At 36.1% G+C, this 17895-nt stretch overlaps 1 protein-coding gene across 1 annotated transcript in view; it reads left to right on the forward strand.

The window, feature by feature from the left end:
* Positions 1-17646, forward strand: part of LOC128664462 (follistatin-related protein 4-like) — a 1075469-nt gene extending 1057823 nt beyond the window's left edge. Inside the window, exons 14-15 of the mRNA XM_053719289.1 lie at positions 12325-12434; positions 16821-17646. Of these exons, the coding sequence (XP_053575264.1) occupies positions 12325-12434; positions 16821-17523 (813 nt within the window). The 3' untranslated portion in view covers positions 17524-17646. The remainder of the gene's footprint in view (positions 1-12324; positions 12435-16820) is intronic.
* Positions 17647-17895: the final 249 nt, after the last annotated feature.

Genomic DNA, 17895 nt, shown 5'->3' on the forward strand with positions numbered 1-17895 from the left:
CGTCGGGAAAGGAGGATGTTCCACGTCGGCGGGATGAAGATTCAAGACCCGGCTTCGACGATGACCTCGCCCGGATAGAAGACTTCTTCAGCGCCTCTTGGAAGATGACCTCGCCCGGATGGAAGATTTCTTCAGCGCCGCTTGGAGGATCACTTCATCGGATGGAAGATTTCTTCAGCGCCCCTTGGAGGATAACTTCTGCCGGTTTGGATGTCCTCTTCAGTTCCATCGGTGGCTCGGCTGAGTGAAGACAACTAAAGGTAGGATGATCTTCAGGGGATTAGTGTTAGGTTATTTTAAGGGGGGTTTGGGTTAGATTAGGGGTATGTGGGTGGTGGGTTTTAATGTTGGGGGGGTTGTATTTTTCTTTTACAGGCAAAAGAGCTGAACTTTGGGGCATGCCCCCACAAAAGGCCCTTTTAAGGGCTGGTAAGGTAAAAGAGCTTTGAACTTTTTTAATGTAGAATAGGGTAGGGCATTTTTTTATTTTGGGGGGGTTTGTTATTTTATTAGGGGGCTTAGATTAGGTGTAAGTAGCTTAAAATTGTTGTAATATGTTTTTAAATGTTTGTAACTTTTTTTTTATTTTTTGTAACTTAGCTTTTTTTATTTTTTGTACTTTAGTTAGTTTATGTAATTGTATTTAATTGTAGTTATTTGTAGGTAGTTTAATTAATTAATTTAATGATAGTGTAGTGTTAGGTTTAATTGTAACTTAGGTTAGGATTTATTTTACAGGTAATTTTGTATTTCTTTTATCTAGGTAGTTATTAAATAGTTAATAACTATTTAATAACTATTCTAACTAGCTAAAATAAATACAAAGTTACCTGTAAAATAAATATAAATCCTAAAATAGCTACAATGTAATTATGAATTACATTGTAGCTATATTAGGGTTTATTTTACAGGTAAGTATTTAGTTTTAAATAGGAATAATTTATTAAAGTATAGTGTAGTGTTAGGTGTAATTGTAACTTAGGTTAGGATTTATTTTACAGGTAAATTTCTCTTCATTTTAGCTAGGTAGCTATTAAATAGTTAATAACTATTTAATAGCTATTGTACCTAGTTAAAATAAATTGAAAGGTACCTGTAAAATAAAAATAAATCCTAAGATAGCTACAATATAATTATTATTTATATTGTAGCTATATTAGAGTTTATTTTATAGGTAAGTATTTAGTTTTAAATAGGATTAACTTAGTTAATAATATAAATATTATTTAGATGTATTTAATTAATATTTAAGTTAGGGGGGTGTTAGGTTTAGGGGTTAATAATTTTATTACAGTGGCGGCGGTGTAGTGGGGGGCAGGATAGGGGTTAATAAATTTATTATAGGTGCCGACGGTGTAGGGGGGGCAGGATAGGGGTTAATAAATTTAATATAGGTTGCGGCGGGTTCAGGGAGCGGCGGTTTAGGGGTTAAACAATTTTTTTATTTGCAGTGAGGTGCGGGATCAGCAGGATAGGGGTTAATAAATTTATTACAGAGAGCGGCGGTATAGGGGGGGCAGGATAGGGGTTACTAGGTATAATGTAGGTGGCAGCGGTGTCCGGGAGCGGCGGTTTAGGGGTTAATACATTTATAAGACTTGCTGTGGGGTCTAGGAGCGGCGGTTTAGGGGTTAATACATTTTTAATAGTTGCGGCAGGGTCTAGGAGCGGCGGTTTAGGGGTTAGTAACTTTATTTAGTTGCGGGGGGCTCCGGGGGCGCCGGTATAGGGGTTAGAGCAGTGTAGTTTAGTGTGAGTGCTTAGTGACAGGCTAGCAAGAAAGCTGTCAAACAGCTGAAGAGCAGCGAGATTGGATGAGTGATAACTCTCACAGTCCGCTGCTCATCGCCCCGCGGCTTTTTTACAGCTTTTTTTGATAACTTAGGCGTATTTTTTCAGGTCTGCGGCGGCAAAGGTAGGCGAGCTTAGGCGGGCGTATTGGGCCGGCGAAGTCAGAAAAGTTGACGGCTTGATAACTACCCCCCAATATCTTTTGTAGTTTAGGCAATATTTACATGTCTTAATACAGCTTATACATGTAACCTTAACGTAGTTTTATATCATTTTTAATACTTTTGTATCAGAAAGTGTAGTACTGTATTTAGACAATGAACTGAGATAGGAGAGAGATAATATTTATCTTATCAGAATCAACACTTTATTTCTCTAATAAATAGAGTCTATAATGAATAGTGATGCAGACCCTCATAATTGTATGTAATCAAAAAAATGAAGAGAAAAGATACCATAGGACTTTGGAAAATCCTATATACAGGGAGTGAATTTAGCACTCTTTTATAATCAAATTTATTAATTAGAAAATGCATCAGGTGTGGAATTCATATTACACAACACATAAAAAAGCTTTCTGTACAATAAGCTGGCCAGCATATAAAGACTAATTGTATATACCAAAAGAATTAGTCTAAACGTATAGCACATCAATTAGATAGAGCATGCTCGGTGTCAACAAAGTGATGTGCACAAACATAAACTGTGCTGATTTTGTTTCTATGTATGTGTGGGGGGCCCTGATTAATGGTTTTGTAAGGGGCTGTACAAGAATGTCAGTAGTATGTTAGGACTGTACATGGATGTCAGCAGTTTTCTTGAAATGTGCATGATGTCAGCAGTATGCTAGGGCTATACATTGATGTTAGTAAAAATAAATACCGGTATATATGTTTTTTTTTTTTTAAATTACAATTCATTTTTTATAGCCTTATTTCTATCATTTCTTAGGTGCTTTGCTTCCCTTGTATTTTAGCTATTAGATATAGAATTTCATAGTGGGCAGGGTTTTAGTACTTGGGCCACTAAATTGTACTTGCCCCCTGGTTCCAAAATTGCCTGTCATCCCCTGCATTTTTTATGCATTAGTTGCATTAGGGAGTTTCTGGTTTTAACATGTGGTCAGATTGTTTGGAAGGCTTGTTTGTGTGCTTGCAAGTATTTCATCCTGCCTGGGTCAGAATTCAGTCTACACCAAAATCGCTATTATTTAAAAAGATAGATAACGCATTTATTACCCATTCCCCAGCTTTGCACAATTAACATTGTTATATTAATATACTTTATAACCGTTTAATCTCTAAATTTCTGACTGTTTAAGCCACTACAGACAGCCTCTTATCACATGCTTTTTTATTAGCTTTTTCACAACAAGAGACTGCTAATTTATGTGTGTCATATAGATAACATTGTGCTCTCTCCCATGGAGTTGTGCAGGACACAGCACTAACTGGCCAAAATGCAAGTCAATAGATAATAAATAGCCCTGAGATAAGGGGACTGTCTGCAGAGGCTTAAATACAAGATATTACATACTATTCTAATCATCATTGTGTAACCGGCTAATTTAATCATAAATTTAAGTTACCTCTATTAGGTTCATATATGTGCTTCTCAGGCCAATCATAGCCACTGCCTCACTAGCCTCTGAGCTCACTGCACATCACTGCTTGAGTCGTCTTCACTCAGCCAAGCAGCGATGGAACCAAAGAGGAGACCCGGAGCGGCAGAAGTTATCCTCCAAGAGGCGCTGAAGAATTCTTCCATCCGGGCGATGTCATCTTCCAAGCGGCACTGATGAAGCCTTCTATCCGGGCGATGTCATCTTCCAAGCGGGGTCTTCAATCTTCAATCTTCATCCCGCCGACGCGGAGCATCCTTCTTTACCGACGGACTACCGACGAATGCAGGCTCCTTTAAGGGACTTCATCCAAGATGGCGTCCCTTCAATTCCGATTGGCTGATAGGATTCAGGGGGTGCCGATATAGGGGGTAGAACAGTGTAGTTTAGTGTGGGTGCTTAGTGACAGGCTAGCAAGAAAGCTGTAAAAAAGCCGAAGAGCAGCGAGATCGGATGAGTGATATCTCTCACAGTCCGCTGCTCATCGCCCCGTACTTGGTGCGCGGCTTTTTGACAGCTTTTTTGATAACTTAGGCAAATTTTTGCAGGTCTGCGGCGGCGATGTGAGGCGAGCTTAGGCGAGCGTATTGGGCCGGCGAAGGCAGGAAAAGTAGACACGTTGATAACTAGGCCCCAGTGTTTGTCAAGAAGACAGTAATATCACTGTTCTTTGAACACCACTTCAGTGACAGGGTGCAAAAAATTTTCAACTCCAAAATGTTGGTGCCCACTGTAAAGATGCAGAAATGTACTAACCAATACTTGCAAGGGGTTAATAAAATAAAATAATGGATATAAAGAGAGCTGAAGACACAAGAGGATAAACAATAGCATGGTGAGTAGCTGTACCCAGCATTTTTATGTCCCTTTAATGTAATACCATAAATACCTTAATATATTAATCTTAAAGAGCCAGACTACTCCAGAATTGTTATTGTTTAAAAAGATAGATAATCCCTTTATTACAGATTCCCCTGTTTTGCATAACCAACACAGTTATATTAATATACTTTTTACCTCTGTGATTACCTTGTATCTAAGCCTTTGCAGTCTGCCCCCTTATTTCAGTTCTTTTGACAGACTTGCATTTAGCCAATCAGTACCCTCTCACTTGTAAATAAACGGCATGGTCACAATGTTTTATGTATGTCACACATGAACTTATGCCCTCTAGCTGCGAAAAAATGCCAAATGCATTGAAATAAGGGCAGCCTTCAAGGTTTTATAAATTAGCATATGAGCCTACCTAGGTTTAGCTTTCAAAAATGAATACCAAGAGAACAAAGCAAATTTGATGTTAAAAGTGAATTGAAAAAGTTGTTTAAAATTGCATTCCCTATCTGAATCATGAAAGTTTAATTTTGAATAGACTGTCCCTTTAACATCCTCCATCAATAGGAAGGTGGCATTTTTTTAGCCAATCATATGCAAGCAGTGAAGAATGTGACTTACTTAATTTCATTCGTATAAGCATTACCAGGGTGACAGGAACATGTAGTAATAGAAGACAGAAGGTCTCCACTCAACACAGACTCCTTGTATATAGATGATAGATGATCGATAGATAGATAGATCTTTATATTTTGATTTAAACATTTTCTTAATAATATTGCAATTAGTTAAATGAGTATTAAGTAATTGATTACATTAAAAAAATGTTTAGCTAATTTTATTACTATTGTAAATAATACAAATGCAAATTATGATATATGCTGCACATACATGAGAAAAACATGTTTCTTAAAAAGTATTTATATTATATCCACAGTGTGTTTAAGGATTTATTGATCCATAGTCTATTTATGTCAAGCTATTTTGTATTAATTTTATTTCTAAAAACAACCACTCTTCCCTTTAGCTAATAACCTATTGTCACTTATTTGTGTGTGACTTAAGAATGTGTAACTGTGTAAATGTTATCTTTAATTAGGATTAATAATGTTTTAAATATGTCAGTGATAAAAGATAAACTGATAGTATTATAAAAATTTTGTATAGCCTTTAATGGAGATAAATGTTTTTACCACCAGTTTCCAAACTTACCACCTCAATTGGAAACTAGGCCTTGGTTGGGAAGTAATCTATTTTGGATGGAAAATACACTAAACTCACTAAATTAGACTTGAATTCAGTTCTTCATGACCACAAGCTTTAGATATTTTTAAAACAAGTCTCTTGTATTAGGTTAAATTGAGCAGAGTTTGAGCAGAGTGCTGACCTTGGTACATAGGATGTACAGCAGTTTATATGCTCTTGCAGAGGGAGTGTTTTTAAAACATATTTATTTATATATATATATATATATATATATATATATATATATATATATATATATATATATATATATATTAAGAATCATTTAGCAAACCCTGTATTACTAAATTAACTGCATCACCGACACTTCTTAGATTTTAAAAAAAATATATATGTATTTTAAAAACACTCCCTCTGCAAGAGCATATAAAATGCTGTACATCCTATGTACCAAGGTCAGCACTCTGCTCAAACTCTGCTCAATTTAACCTAATAAAAGAGACTTGTTTTAAAATGTCAATTGTGCTCAAACAATGGCTTTTACTTTCATCTTGTAATACGAGCGCTACATCCGTTGCTTGCACGTAACGGTTAGTGTGCCACTTGTAATCTGGCCCTAAATTAGTGTGTATGTATGATATATATATATATTCATTAAAATTATGGTGGAGATAAAAGTCTGAGATTATAATCCTCCATGTCCCAAAAGTAAATCAATCAAACTTGTTGCATAGGAAATTAGCACATCTAGACAAGAGTCCCCGCTTGCTTTCACGCACTAAAACTCCATACACACTGTTACCAATGCATAAGAGGATTCTGGGTGAGATATGTAAATTAGATAAACAACATCGCAGAAATTTTGCTCCTTACTGTGTTAACACACAGCAATTAAATGCAGCAATACAGAAATCACACACACACACACACACACACACACACACACATATATATATATATATATATATATATATATATATATAAATATATAATACACATATTTATAATGGAGAAAATGTGAAGATCTGAGCATACAAGATGGTCAAAAGAAAGGAAAAGCTGTGGAGCTGTTACTTTGGCTCCTTTCTCTGTGACTTAACAGGAAGAGTAGGTGGGATAGGCACTATATGGTAAACTAAGGTTTGATCAAAAATTGAGCCCTGGTCTGATTAGAAGAATGAATTATACTGCGTGTATATGTATGTGTGTATGTGTGTATATATATATCATACATACACACTAATTTAGGGCCAGATCACAAGTGGCTCACAAGCGTCAGGTTTATTGCATCTGTGCGCATCAGATGTAGCGCTCATATTACAAGTTGAAAGTAAAAGCCATCGTTTGAGCACAATTGATGTCAACGTGTGTCGGGAAAGTGCATCCTCAAAACTATGGTTAACTGTTTCGCCAAACAAAAATACATTTAAAAGTACAATTACACTCGTAATAACACTTTCTAATACAATTATTAAAAAACATTATTGCACAAAAAAGCTATAAGCACTCAAGCTATAAGCGCTCAGGAGTTAGAAAAAAAAGGCAGGCAATGGGATTTAACATGGAATGTGAAATTGTAATATTTTTATGTCAGGTTAGAACACTTAAGAATATGCGATTGAGTTTGCACACGAGTAGGGTGTTAAGTTTTTTCTACTTTTCTTGCTCCATTGACTTCTATGGCGGAATACGTTAACGCGCTCATAATATTCTATTTTTGGCTTTTTTGCGCACAACAGGTTAGCACCCAAGAGAAAAATTTTTTACTTTCAACTTGTAATACAAACACTACCCAATGCAAGCAAAAAGGTTACTTCTAGCGGAGTTAGTGCGCAAGCAGGAACGTTAAATAATACTCCACTTGTAATATGGCCCTTAGTTTTTTCGAGAAATTTCAAATATGAGCTTAACAACGTATCTAAAAAGAAAAATCATATAATTTCATTGCAAACAACCTTTGTTCTTCTTTTTAGCTGCAGTTCAAAGCAAATTTAAGGGTATATTTCTCAAAACTACAGGAGAGCTATTAGGTCTATGAACATTCTGTAATAAGAAATGTATTCTTGCTTAGGTTATATAAAAACCAGCTGCTACTGCCTGTTGTATTTTTTATTTCAGGTACAGAAACATACAACATAATCTTAAATACAAGAATTATGATGGTTTGTAAAAACCGATGAATGTGCATCATTATGGAAAATGGCTTTAATATTAGATTATAGAAAGCTTGCTATATAGAAAGCAATGCAACAAATACAAATCAATGTTATCATGGAAAACTATAGTTTTTTTTACTTCCTATTATACTTTAAATTGAATGATTTCATTACTCTTTTTTAGCGAATTCCTACTTTGAAGAAATGTCAAATAAAAATAAAAATAATATTGATAGAATATCTGTTATGTTTCCAATATAAAGGGCTAGATTACAATAGGATTTTTATTTTTGCATTTGTTGGGTTGCATTTGTATTACAAGTTCCAAAAAAACTTACTTGGAACCCGAATGAAGCGAAAAACCAAACTTAAGTTTTCGCATGCGCGTGCATATATTTCCCCATAGAGATCAAGGGAGAAATAAAGTGGGAAAAAAAATTAAACTTGAGTTTGCGCAAACACCATCGCCTTTTCGCATTCCCTATAGAAGTCAATAAAAAAATAGTTTAAAAAACAAACACCCATCACGCAAACAACATAGCATATTCGCATTAACAAATGTAAAATATTTACAGTACATAGTTAAAATCTTTATTAAATAAGAATATTGCATAAATATGTTTTATCATGTTTTTATCTGCTTAATGGAAAAGGGATACAATGCACTTATCAAAACATTAATATATATGTATACATATATAAATATATATATAAATACAGGTGATCCTCGGTTTACGCCAGTTCAATTTGTGCCGTTTCAGAATAACAACCTTTTTCTTCAGTCATGTGACTGCTATTGAAAAGCATTGAAAAGCAGTGCACTAATTAAAATAGCCAGTAGGTGGAGCTGTCCGCTTGTGTTGCAGCAAAGTTATGCAATCTTAGCAGACTGAAATTTATCTGTGTACACAGAACAGACCTTAGCTATCGAGCAGCTTTCAAAGCAAAAAGATCTAGCAGCCAATTCCCTATTATCTTCCTGTCTAGCCTAACTGCCTATTAATCACTCCAGATTAAAATGCATAGAATAGGTGCAGACCCAATATTATCTAACATGCTGACAATGCAGAGAACTGTTTGCAGAAAAATGCAAGTAAAAAAATGTTTTTGTTCATTAAACTTAGTTTGATGATACAGTCTGTTGTGTGATTATTTAATTAGGTTTATAATGCTGTTTAGCATTTAAAGTCTTCATTTCAAAGCTTTAAAAAATAATGTATTAGGTGTTACTTATGTCAATTTTGAGAGGGCCTGGAACCTAACTCCCTCACTTCCCATTGACTTACATTATAAACTGGGTTTCAATTTACAATGGTTTCAATTTACAACCATTCCTTCTGGAACCTAACCCCGGCATAAACTGAGGGCAACCTGTATATAACAGTAGGAGAGGAAAGACAAGGGTAACACAGAGCCTTAATCAATACCAGTGTTTGTACCTTAGACGTGCTGTAGGGAGAAGATGCCTTTGTCCTCAGCGCCGTTTTAATAATACTGTGCATAGTGTGTATTTCCCATTTGAGGATCTGTTACCTGGTTCCTTTCCTGTGTTCTACGGGAGATTCCCTTTTCCTGTTTTGAAACTTTTGGAGCACCCGCTGACCCACTGGAGGTAGCAACGTCATTACCTGGGGGTGTTTTCATAACGGCGCTGAGGACGATGGCATCTTCTCCCTACAGCACATCTAAGGTACAAACACTAGTATTGATTAAGGCTCTGTGCTACCCTTGTCTTTCCTCTCCTACTGTTAAATATATATATATATATATATATATATATATATATATATATATATGTTTATATATGTGTACATATATTAATGTTCTAAAAAGTGCATTATAGCCCTTTTCCATTAAGCATATTCTCTTTTGATATATATATATATATATATATATATATATCTATGTTAGAAAAAAGGAGGGGCACCTGCGCTAAAAACTCTAACACTTTGTAAGAAATAGCTGTTTTGCAACAATAGTAGAAATAGCGATATATATGCGTGCTGCTACTGATACAGTGTACCCGTGTCACTGTTAGGAATGTGGATGGGAAAGAGGAAATCAAGAGGGCGCACAGCTTGGCACTAGAATAGATATTGGCTATTTGTAAAGTAAGTTTGTTACTTTCTAAACATTAATGTTATAGTAATGGAATACAGGAAGAGGGCATAAAAAATAATAAATAATAATAATGTCCTTGGATTGTTATTGTATTCAAAAAAGTTCAGTATTATACTTTAGAATATTCTACACTTCTTTGTCTGAGGTGAGTGAATTTGCGCTTACCAGAGGTAACCTCAATCATATGAGGTAAGTTGTAGACTTGTTTGGGTTAGAGATGTTTCTTTGGCTCTTGTCCAGTCGATTTGGCTTTGTTCTTTACTGGAGGAATCTTTCTTTTAGTGAAACCCTTGGGATCTTTGTTTCCAGGGGACTCCTGGCAGTGGTATGTTGTTTTGAATGAAAATCCTGGACTCTCTGGTATCGTTTGTTGAAAGGCAATGGAAAATCCTGGACTCTCTTTTTCCTCTTGGTGATGAGAATCTGGGTTGTCTTATTTTCTACACAAAGACAGGTTCTCCTTTAATCACAAATTATTGACCATTGCAGATCCCGGACATGTGAGCAAGATAAGCCAACTTGGTGACTTCTCTCCAATTTCAAAGAAACTCTGTGACAGCTCAGTGACCAGAGCAACCGCGTAGAGACACTGTTCTGTTGAGCTAAGACACTCCAGAGCCCACCACATATGCGCATCACTGAGTGCACCGCCCAGCGCAGATTCCAGCAGGAAGATCTTTAACAGTCCATCCTCCAGAAAACTGTGAGAAGCTGCAACAGTCAGAGCACAGAGACACAGAGACAGTGGGTCCTCCACCATACAGCAGATTGCGCATCTGCTGTATGGTGGAAGACCCACTGTCTCTGTGCTCTGACTGTTGCAGCTTCTCACAGTTTTCTGGAGGATGGACTGTTAAAGATCTTCCTGCTGGAATCTGCGCCAGGCGGTGCACTCAGTGATGCGCATATGTGGTGGGCTCTGGAGTGTCTCAGCTCAACAGAACAGTGTCTCTACGCGGTTGCTCTGGTCACTGAGCTGTCACAGAGTTTCTTTGAAATTGGAGAGAAGTCACCAAGTTGGCTTATCTTGCTCACATGTCCGGGATCTGCAATGGTCAATAATTCGTTATTAAAGGAGAACCTGTCTTTGTGTAGAAAATAAGACAACCCAGATTCTCATCACCAAGAGGAAAAAGAGAGTCCAGTATTTTCCATTGCCTTTCAACAAATGATACCAGAGAGTCCAGGATTTTCATTCAAAACAACATACCACTGCCAGGAGTCCCCTGGAAACAAAGATCCCAAGGGTTTCACTAAAAGAAAGATTCCTCCAGTAAAGAACAAAGCCAAATCGACTGGACAAGAGCCAAAGAAACATCTCTAACCCAAACAAGTCTACAACTTACCTCATATGATTGAGGTTACCTCTGGTAAGCGCAAATTCACTCACCTCAGACAAAGAAGTGTAGAATATTCTAAAGTATAATACTGAACTTTTTTGAATACAATAACAATCCAAGGACATTATTATTATTTATTATTTTTTATGCCCTCTTCCTGTATTCCATTACTATAACATTAATGTTTAGAAAGTAACAAACTTACTTTACAAATAGCCAATATCTATTCTAGTGCCAAGCTGTGCGCCCTCTTGATTTCCTCTTTCCCATCCACATATATATATATATATATATATATATATATATATATATATATATATATATATATATATATATATATATATATAGACACATATTTAAACATTTAAAATTGTGACCGTATGGAAAATGCAAAAAAATGAACAAAGAGTCATTTGAAAATTCAATTCACCCTGTAATATATTGAAAACACATTATTAACACATAATTTGATGTTTTACTTTGTGAATGCAATGTATTCTTTAAAATATACACTCATTTCAAATCTGATGCAGTTTTAAAAGTATTTTACTCCTTCTATCAAATGTACTTAATTCTCCTAGTATACATTGTTTAAAGTCATACCTAGATACACTCAGATGTAGCAATGCACTTCTGGGATCTAGCTGATGATTGTTTTCTACAAACATATTTGTTATTGAATCCCCAGATGTGTTCAGCTCTTGCACAATTGGTCACACTGAAGCAGAGGGCAGCACTGTATAAATATTTCCTTGTGCAATAATAAATGTACACAGTGGACTAAAAGCATCCGCTGCCTGCCCGCAGGAAACCTGTCTGTGCCCCAAATGTTAAATGGGGTCCTATGTACAGTGGTTAAACACATAGTTTTATGGAAGCAACAGTGAAGTAACAAACTGCTATTTTCTTTTTTGCACTTTTAGGCATTTTAAATCTGTCTGAGGCATTAAGTTTGATAGGCGTTCTTAAGGGTTCACTCTATTGGCCGGTGTGAATGATAGGTACCAAACATAAATATAGGACTAATGAAAAGTTTACACCAAAGTTACATATTTTATCTTTTTTTGCATTAGGACTATAGGGTCATCAATATTTATATATAAGACTCAATTGCTTTTTTCATTTTAATTTGAGATTGAAAACAAAATTTGTTGACTTAACGATGCCTTTCTTGCCTTCCTTTTATAAATATCATGGTGTTTTCATCTTATACATGTTTATATCTTATTTACTTCATAATAGCTGTGCTTTTATTTTGTAGGTTATATCTGAAGCAAGCTTAGGAGAAACAGCACGCATTATCCGTACAAGCTTTGAGGATGTGGATGATTTTTTTATTCCTCCAACTAATCTTATTATTAACCATATTAGGTAAGGACCTGTTTGTACCCTTAGGGCTCCATTTATTAAAGTTACTAAAGAAGAAGAATTTAAACTGTATGGAAATCTTTGCGTCAATTTGAGTGCCAAGTTCAATACAATATATGTGCAGTCTATCACCCCTAATACATTTGGGATTCCTCTGCAGTATATGGGAGACGAATATAATGCTTAAAAATAGTTTACATTGCATCTAAAACAGTTTGTAGGAGCCTGGAGACCATCAGTTGACTCAGATCAACCACAACACTGGACACAGATTGAAAATAACCGGTTGCCATAAAATGCAGAATGGTCAGTAATTGGAGCATAATAGGAATAACCCTTGTTCTGAAGGTGACTGACTCCAAATAATACTGAATTTCATCAAAAATCATCATGATTGATTGCCTTGACTGTCTGAACTACTGCAATATTTTTTAGAAACTTTGACAGATACTTCTTGCCTCCCCTGTAAAGCAAGATGTTTTCTAATGTGCCTTAATAGTAGTAAGATTTCTGCAACTGTAAATACTTTCATTCTCAAACTTATAAACGTTATGTGGTTTATTTTTTGGTCCCACATACACCATTTATGGTAATCGAAAGAAAATTGGTGCTGAATACACATTTAGGTATAGACTAGTTATGTGACTTTTTGATCAAGTGTGACTCATTTCAGGCAGACTTCCAGTCTACTGTGTTCTATGGTGCTCACAACAAGAAAGGTGCCGACTATACATTTGCTATATGGGCGAATTGTTAAACGCAAGTTACAGAAAAAACAGTGTGATAACCTAGAGCATTAGATCGGATTTGGTTTTGTACAGGCAGAAAATAAGTTAAATACATTTTTCACAAATTCACACAGTAATTGAATAGCATCCATAACTTGATAAATCTGAGAACTTGATTACGTGCGTAGTTTGAGGAGAAAGAACATAGGCGTATTGCTAGTTGAAGCTTTGATAAATGGAGTCCATAGCATGAACATGCATTTGATTGTTTTCATTATGTCAATTTTTAATTAGTATATTATCATATAGAAAGTTAAGTTAATGGGGTCAAGTTATTATTGGCCGAATTGGGCCAATTCACCCTGTTTCCGTGTGAGCCTTTAGGCTTGCTGGAAACAAGAGTTAAGAAGCAGCGGTCTATACAGGGAGTGCAGAATTATTAGGCAAGTTGTATTTTTGAGGATTAATTTTATTATTGAACAACAACCATGTTCTCAATGAACCCAAAAAACTCATTAATATCAAAGCTGAATAGTTTTGGAAGTAGTTTTTAGTTTGTTTTTAGTTATAGCTATTTTAGGGGGATATCTGTGTGTGCAGGTGACTATTACTGTGCATAATTATTAGGCAACTTAACAAAAAACAAATATATACCCATTTCAATTATTTATTTTTACCAGTGAAACCAATATAACATCTCAACATTCACAAATATACATTTCTGACATTAAAAAACAAAACAAAAACAAATCAGTGACCAATATAGCCACCTTTCTTTGCAAGGACACTCAAAAGCCTGCCATCCATGGATTCTGTCAGTGTTTTGATCTGTTCACCATCAACATTGCGTGCAGCAGCAACCACAGCCTCCCAGACACTGTTCAGAGAGGTGTACTGTTTTCCCTCCTTGTAAATCTCACATTTGATGATGGACCACAGGTTCTCAATGGGGTTCAGATCAGGTGAAAAAGGAGGCCATGTCATTAGATTTTCTTCTTTTATACCCTTTCTTGCCAGCCACGCTGTGGAGTACTTGGACGCGTGTGATGGAGCATTGTCCTGCATGAAAATCATGTTTTTCTTGAAGGATGCAGACTTCTTCCTGTACCACTGCTTGAAGAAGGTGTCTTCCAGAAACTGGCAGTAGGACTGGGAGTTGAGCTTGACTCCATCCTCAACCCGAAAAGGCCGCACAAGCTCATCTTTGATGATACCAGCCCAAACCAGTACTCCACCTTGCTGGCGTCTGAGTCGGACTGGAGCTCTCTGCCCTTTACCAATCCAGCCACGGGCCCATCCATCTGGCCCATCAAGACTCACTCTCATTTCATCAGTCCATAAAACCTTAGAAAAATCAGTCTTGAGATATTTCTTGGCCCAGTCTTGACGTTTCAGCTTGTGTGTCTTGTTCAGTGGTGGTCGTCTTTCAGCCTTTCTTACCTTGGCCATGTCTCTGAGTATTGCACACCTTGTGCTTTTGGGCACTCCAGTGATGTTGCAGCTCTGAAATATGGCCAAACTGGTGGCAAGTGGCATCTTGGCAGCTGCACGCTTGACTTTTCTCAGTTCATGGGCAGTTATTTTGCGCCTTGGTTTTTCCACACGCTTCTTGTGACCCTGTTGACTATTTTGAATGAAACGCTTGATTGTTCGATGATCACGCTTCAGAAGCTTTGCAATTTTAAGAGTGCTGCATCCCTCTGCAAGATATCTCACTATTTTTTACTTTTCTGAGCCTGTCAAGTCCTTCTTTTGACCCATTTTGCCAAAGGAAAGGAAGTTGCCTAATAATTATGCACACCTGATATAGGGTGTTGATGTCATTAGACCACACCCCTTCTCATTACAGAGATGCACATCACCTAATATGCTTAATTGGTAGTAGGCTTTCGAGCCTATACAGCTTGGAGTAAGACAACATGCATAAAGAGGATGATGTGGTCAAAATACTCATTTGCCTAATAATTCTGCACTCCCTGTAGACCGCTGCTTCTTAACTCATACGCCACCTCTGATGCTGAGTATAGCAATCCGACTGATCCTATACGATCGGGCTGATTGACACCCCCTGCTTGCGACTGATTGGTTGCGAATCTGCAGGGGGCGGTATGGCACAAGCAGTTCACTTGAACTGCTTGTGCAATGCTGAATATGGACAGCATATGCAGTCCGCATTCAGCGATGTCTGGCGGACATGATACGCTACTTGTTTCCTCTGCTACCCATTCCCGGGCTTTGCACAATCAACATTGTTATGATAATATACTTTATAACCTCTAAACCTCTAACTCTCTCCTCTTATCTCTGTGCATTTTATTAGCTTTTCACAACCAGACAGCGCTACTTCATGTGTGCACTATAGATAGCATTGTGATCACTCTCATGGAGGTATGCAGTATTAAGCACAATTTGGCTAAAATGCAAGTTTGTAAAAAGCCCTAAGATAAGGGGGCAGTCTGCATAGACTTAGATACAAGATAATCATCAAGATAAAAAGTTTTTTTTTTTTTTTTGCGGTAGCAATATCACATTGGTACAAACAAAATAGACAACATTCCAAAACTTGTCTCAAAGAATAGTAACATAAACAAAGTTCACAACCGTATGGAAGTTTGCATAATGGTCATAAAAGTCAATAGTCCTCAGCTCACACTTTTTATTTTTAGTAGTTTAGTACTCGGTCACACCTCCCCTGTCTACCAGGGTCATGGGTGGGTCCAGAAACCTCAAAGTTCAAAGGAGGGCAAATGGACTAGTATCCTTATAACTCGTGCAGAGAAACTGAGAATATTGTTAAAACAAGACAAACCTTCAAATAACAAGGAACACTTAAGTAAACATAGTAGCATGTTCTGTGTTAGGGCCCAAAAAGCATTCTTGTATTGAAGCAATAATCAGGCGGAGGGAGGAAAAAAAGGTAAAAAGTATTTTAATATAACAGTGTTGGTTATGCAAATCTCGAGATTGGAGTAATAAAGGGATTATCATTTTAAACAATAACAAATTTGAGGCACACTGTCCTTTTAAGATTACTGACCTGAACAAACAAGCATAAATCATCAGACAGACTTATTGACTTGAATTACAGAGGAAGATTGGCAACCAGCCTAACTAGTATATATGCCCCCAATATTTCATTTATTTACATCAGATATCCACAAACTTGGCCATTACACAGATACTTTCCATGTATCTATTTTACTTGGGTGAATGATGGTGTAACATACATACACACATTGGAGCCCTTTCCAGTCCAACACTTTGTCATATGCCATATCCATTTTAACCCTTTTAAAACCTTTTTTGCAATGTTTAAATGCTATTTTTTATTTAAAAAGTATATATATGGGTGTAATGCTTTATATTGTTTTATGTGCTGTGTGTGTATATTTTTTTCCTTTTTTATTTTTAAATAGGAAATTCAGAGTTAGGGTCTCACTGAAATGCATAAAAAAGAAGATTCCTGTTTCTTCTGTATCTTTAATTTACAGTATTTAAAATTGCATTTAGTTTTTATTTTTGTAATTACTTACATGTAGTCATGCTGTTTTAAATTATTTTTAGTTACATATTACCACATATGCATAGTATATTTACATGTAGATACAGATTAGAAGAGTACTTGCAAATATCTTATAAATGTTTCTTTTATATTTTTCAGGTTTGGATTCATCTTTAATAAATCCGAGTCTGCAATTCACAAAATTGACCTTGAAACTGTGACGCACCTAAAGACCATCACCTTCAAAAATGACAGCTGCATACCACAGAACATGGCTTATTCACACTTGGGTGGCTATTATTTTGTAGAGTGCAAACAGAACAAATCCGTAATAGTTTTACCTCAGGTTATAATTGATAGTGTTACAGACTCAGTCATTGGGCCTAATGGTCATGTATCTGGGACACCATACATCTCTTCTGATGGACAATATTTGATCAGCACAGATAAAACAAATGGCCGGATCAAAGTCCAGACAATTACTTTTCAAGGTGAAATTAAATTGATCTATGACCTGCAAACAAACTTACACATATCTGATGTGACTTTTCAATCATCCTTCACAGAGAGCAATCAGTATTATATCTATGCTACATCCAATTTACAAACGGATGTACTTTTTGTAGAATTGTCATCAGGACAAATGGGTAAACTGAATAATCTTAAGGACCCTTTAACAAAAAAAGACTGGCCATGGAATAAGAAAAACAGAATAATTAAAAATAGTGGATTATTTGGACAATATATTTTAACACCATCAAAGGATTCCCTGTTTGTGATCAATGGGAGGCAAAGCATACTACACTGTGAGGTCTCAGGAATCAGAAGAGGAAACACAGTGGTTTGGGTAGGAGACGTATGAAAAACAAGATGCAAAGCCTCCATAAAATGACTATTAATCATGTTGCCAATGACAACAGCGACCTTGTATATTTTTTCACTGATGCGATTTCCTGTAAGAGCTTCATGGTGCAACACTGGTCTACAGCTGGCAAATTTTATAGTATCTTCAGATAAAAAAAGGATTTTTTAGTATTATTTTAAGTATTAGTTTTGCTTTCTATTATTTAAGAAATTATCTTTATTGCATAAACAATTATATTGAAAATTTGGGGTTTACATTCATTGCAAGTTGTTCTGTAGAACAGATCAACGAGTTTAATTTTTCTTTTTTTTTAAACATTACTTATTACTAAGATCTATTATTCTCTTAAAAGCTTCTTTTTAGTCTTTC

This window comes from Bombina bombina, chromosome 6 (assembly GCF_027579735.1).
Source record: "Bombina bombina isolate aBomBom1 chromosome 6, aBomBom1.pri, whole genome shotgun sequence".
NCBI classification, from domain to species: Eukaryota; Metazoa; Chordata; class Amphibia; order Anura; family Bombinatoridae; genus Bombina; species Bombina bombina.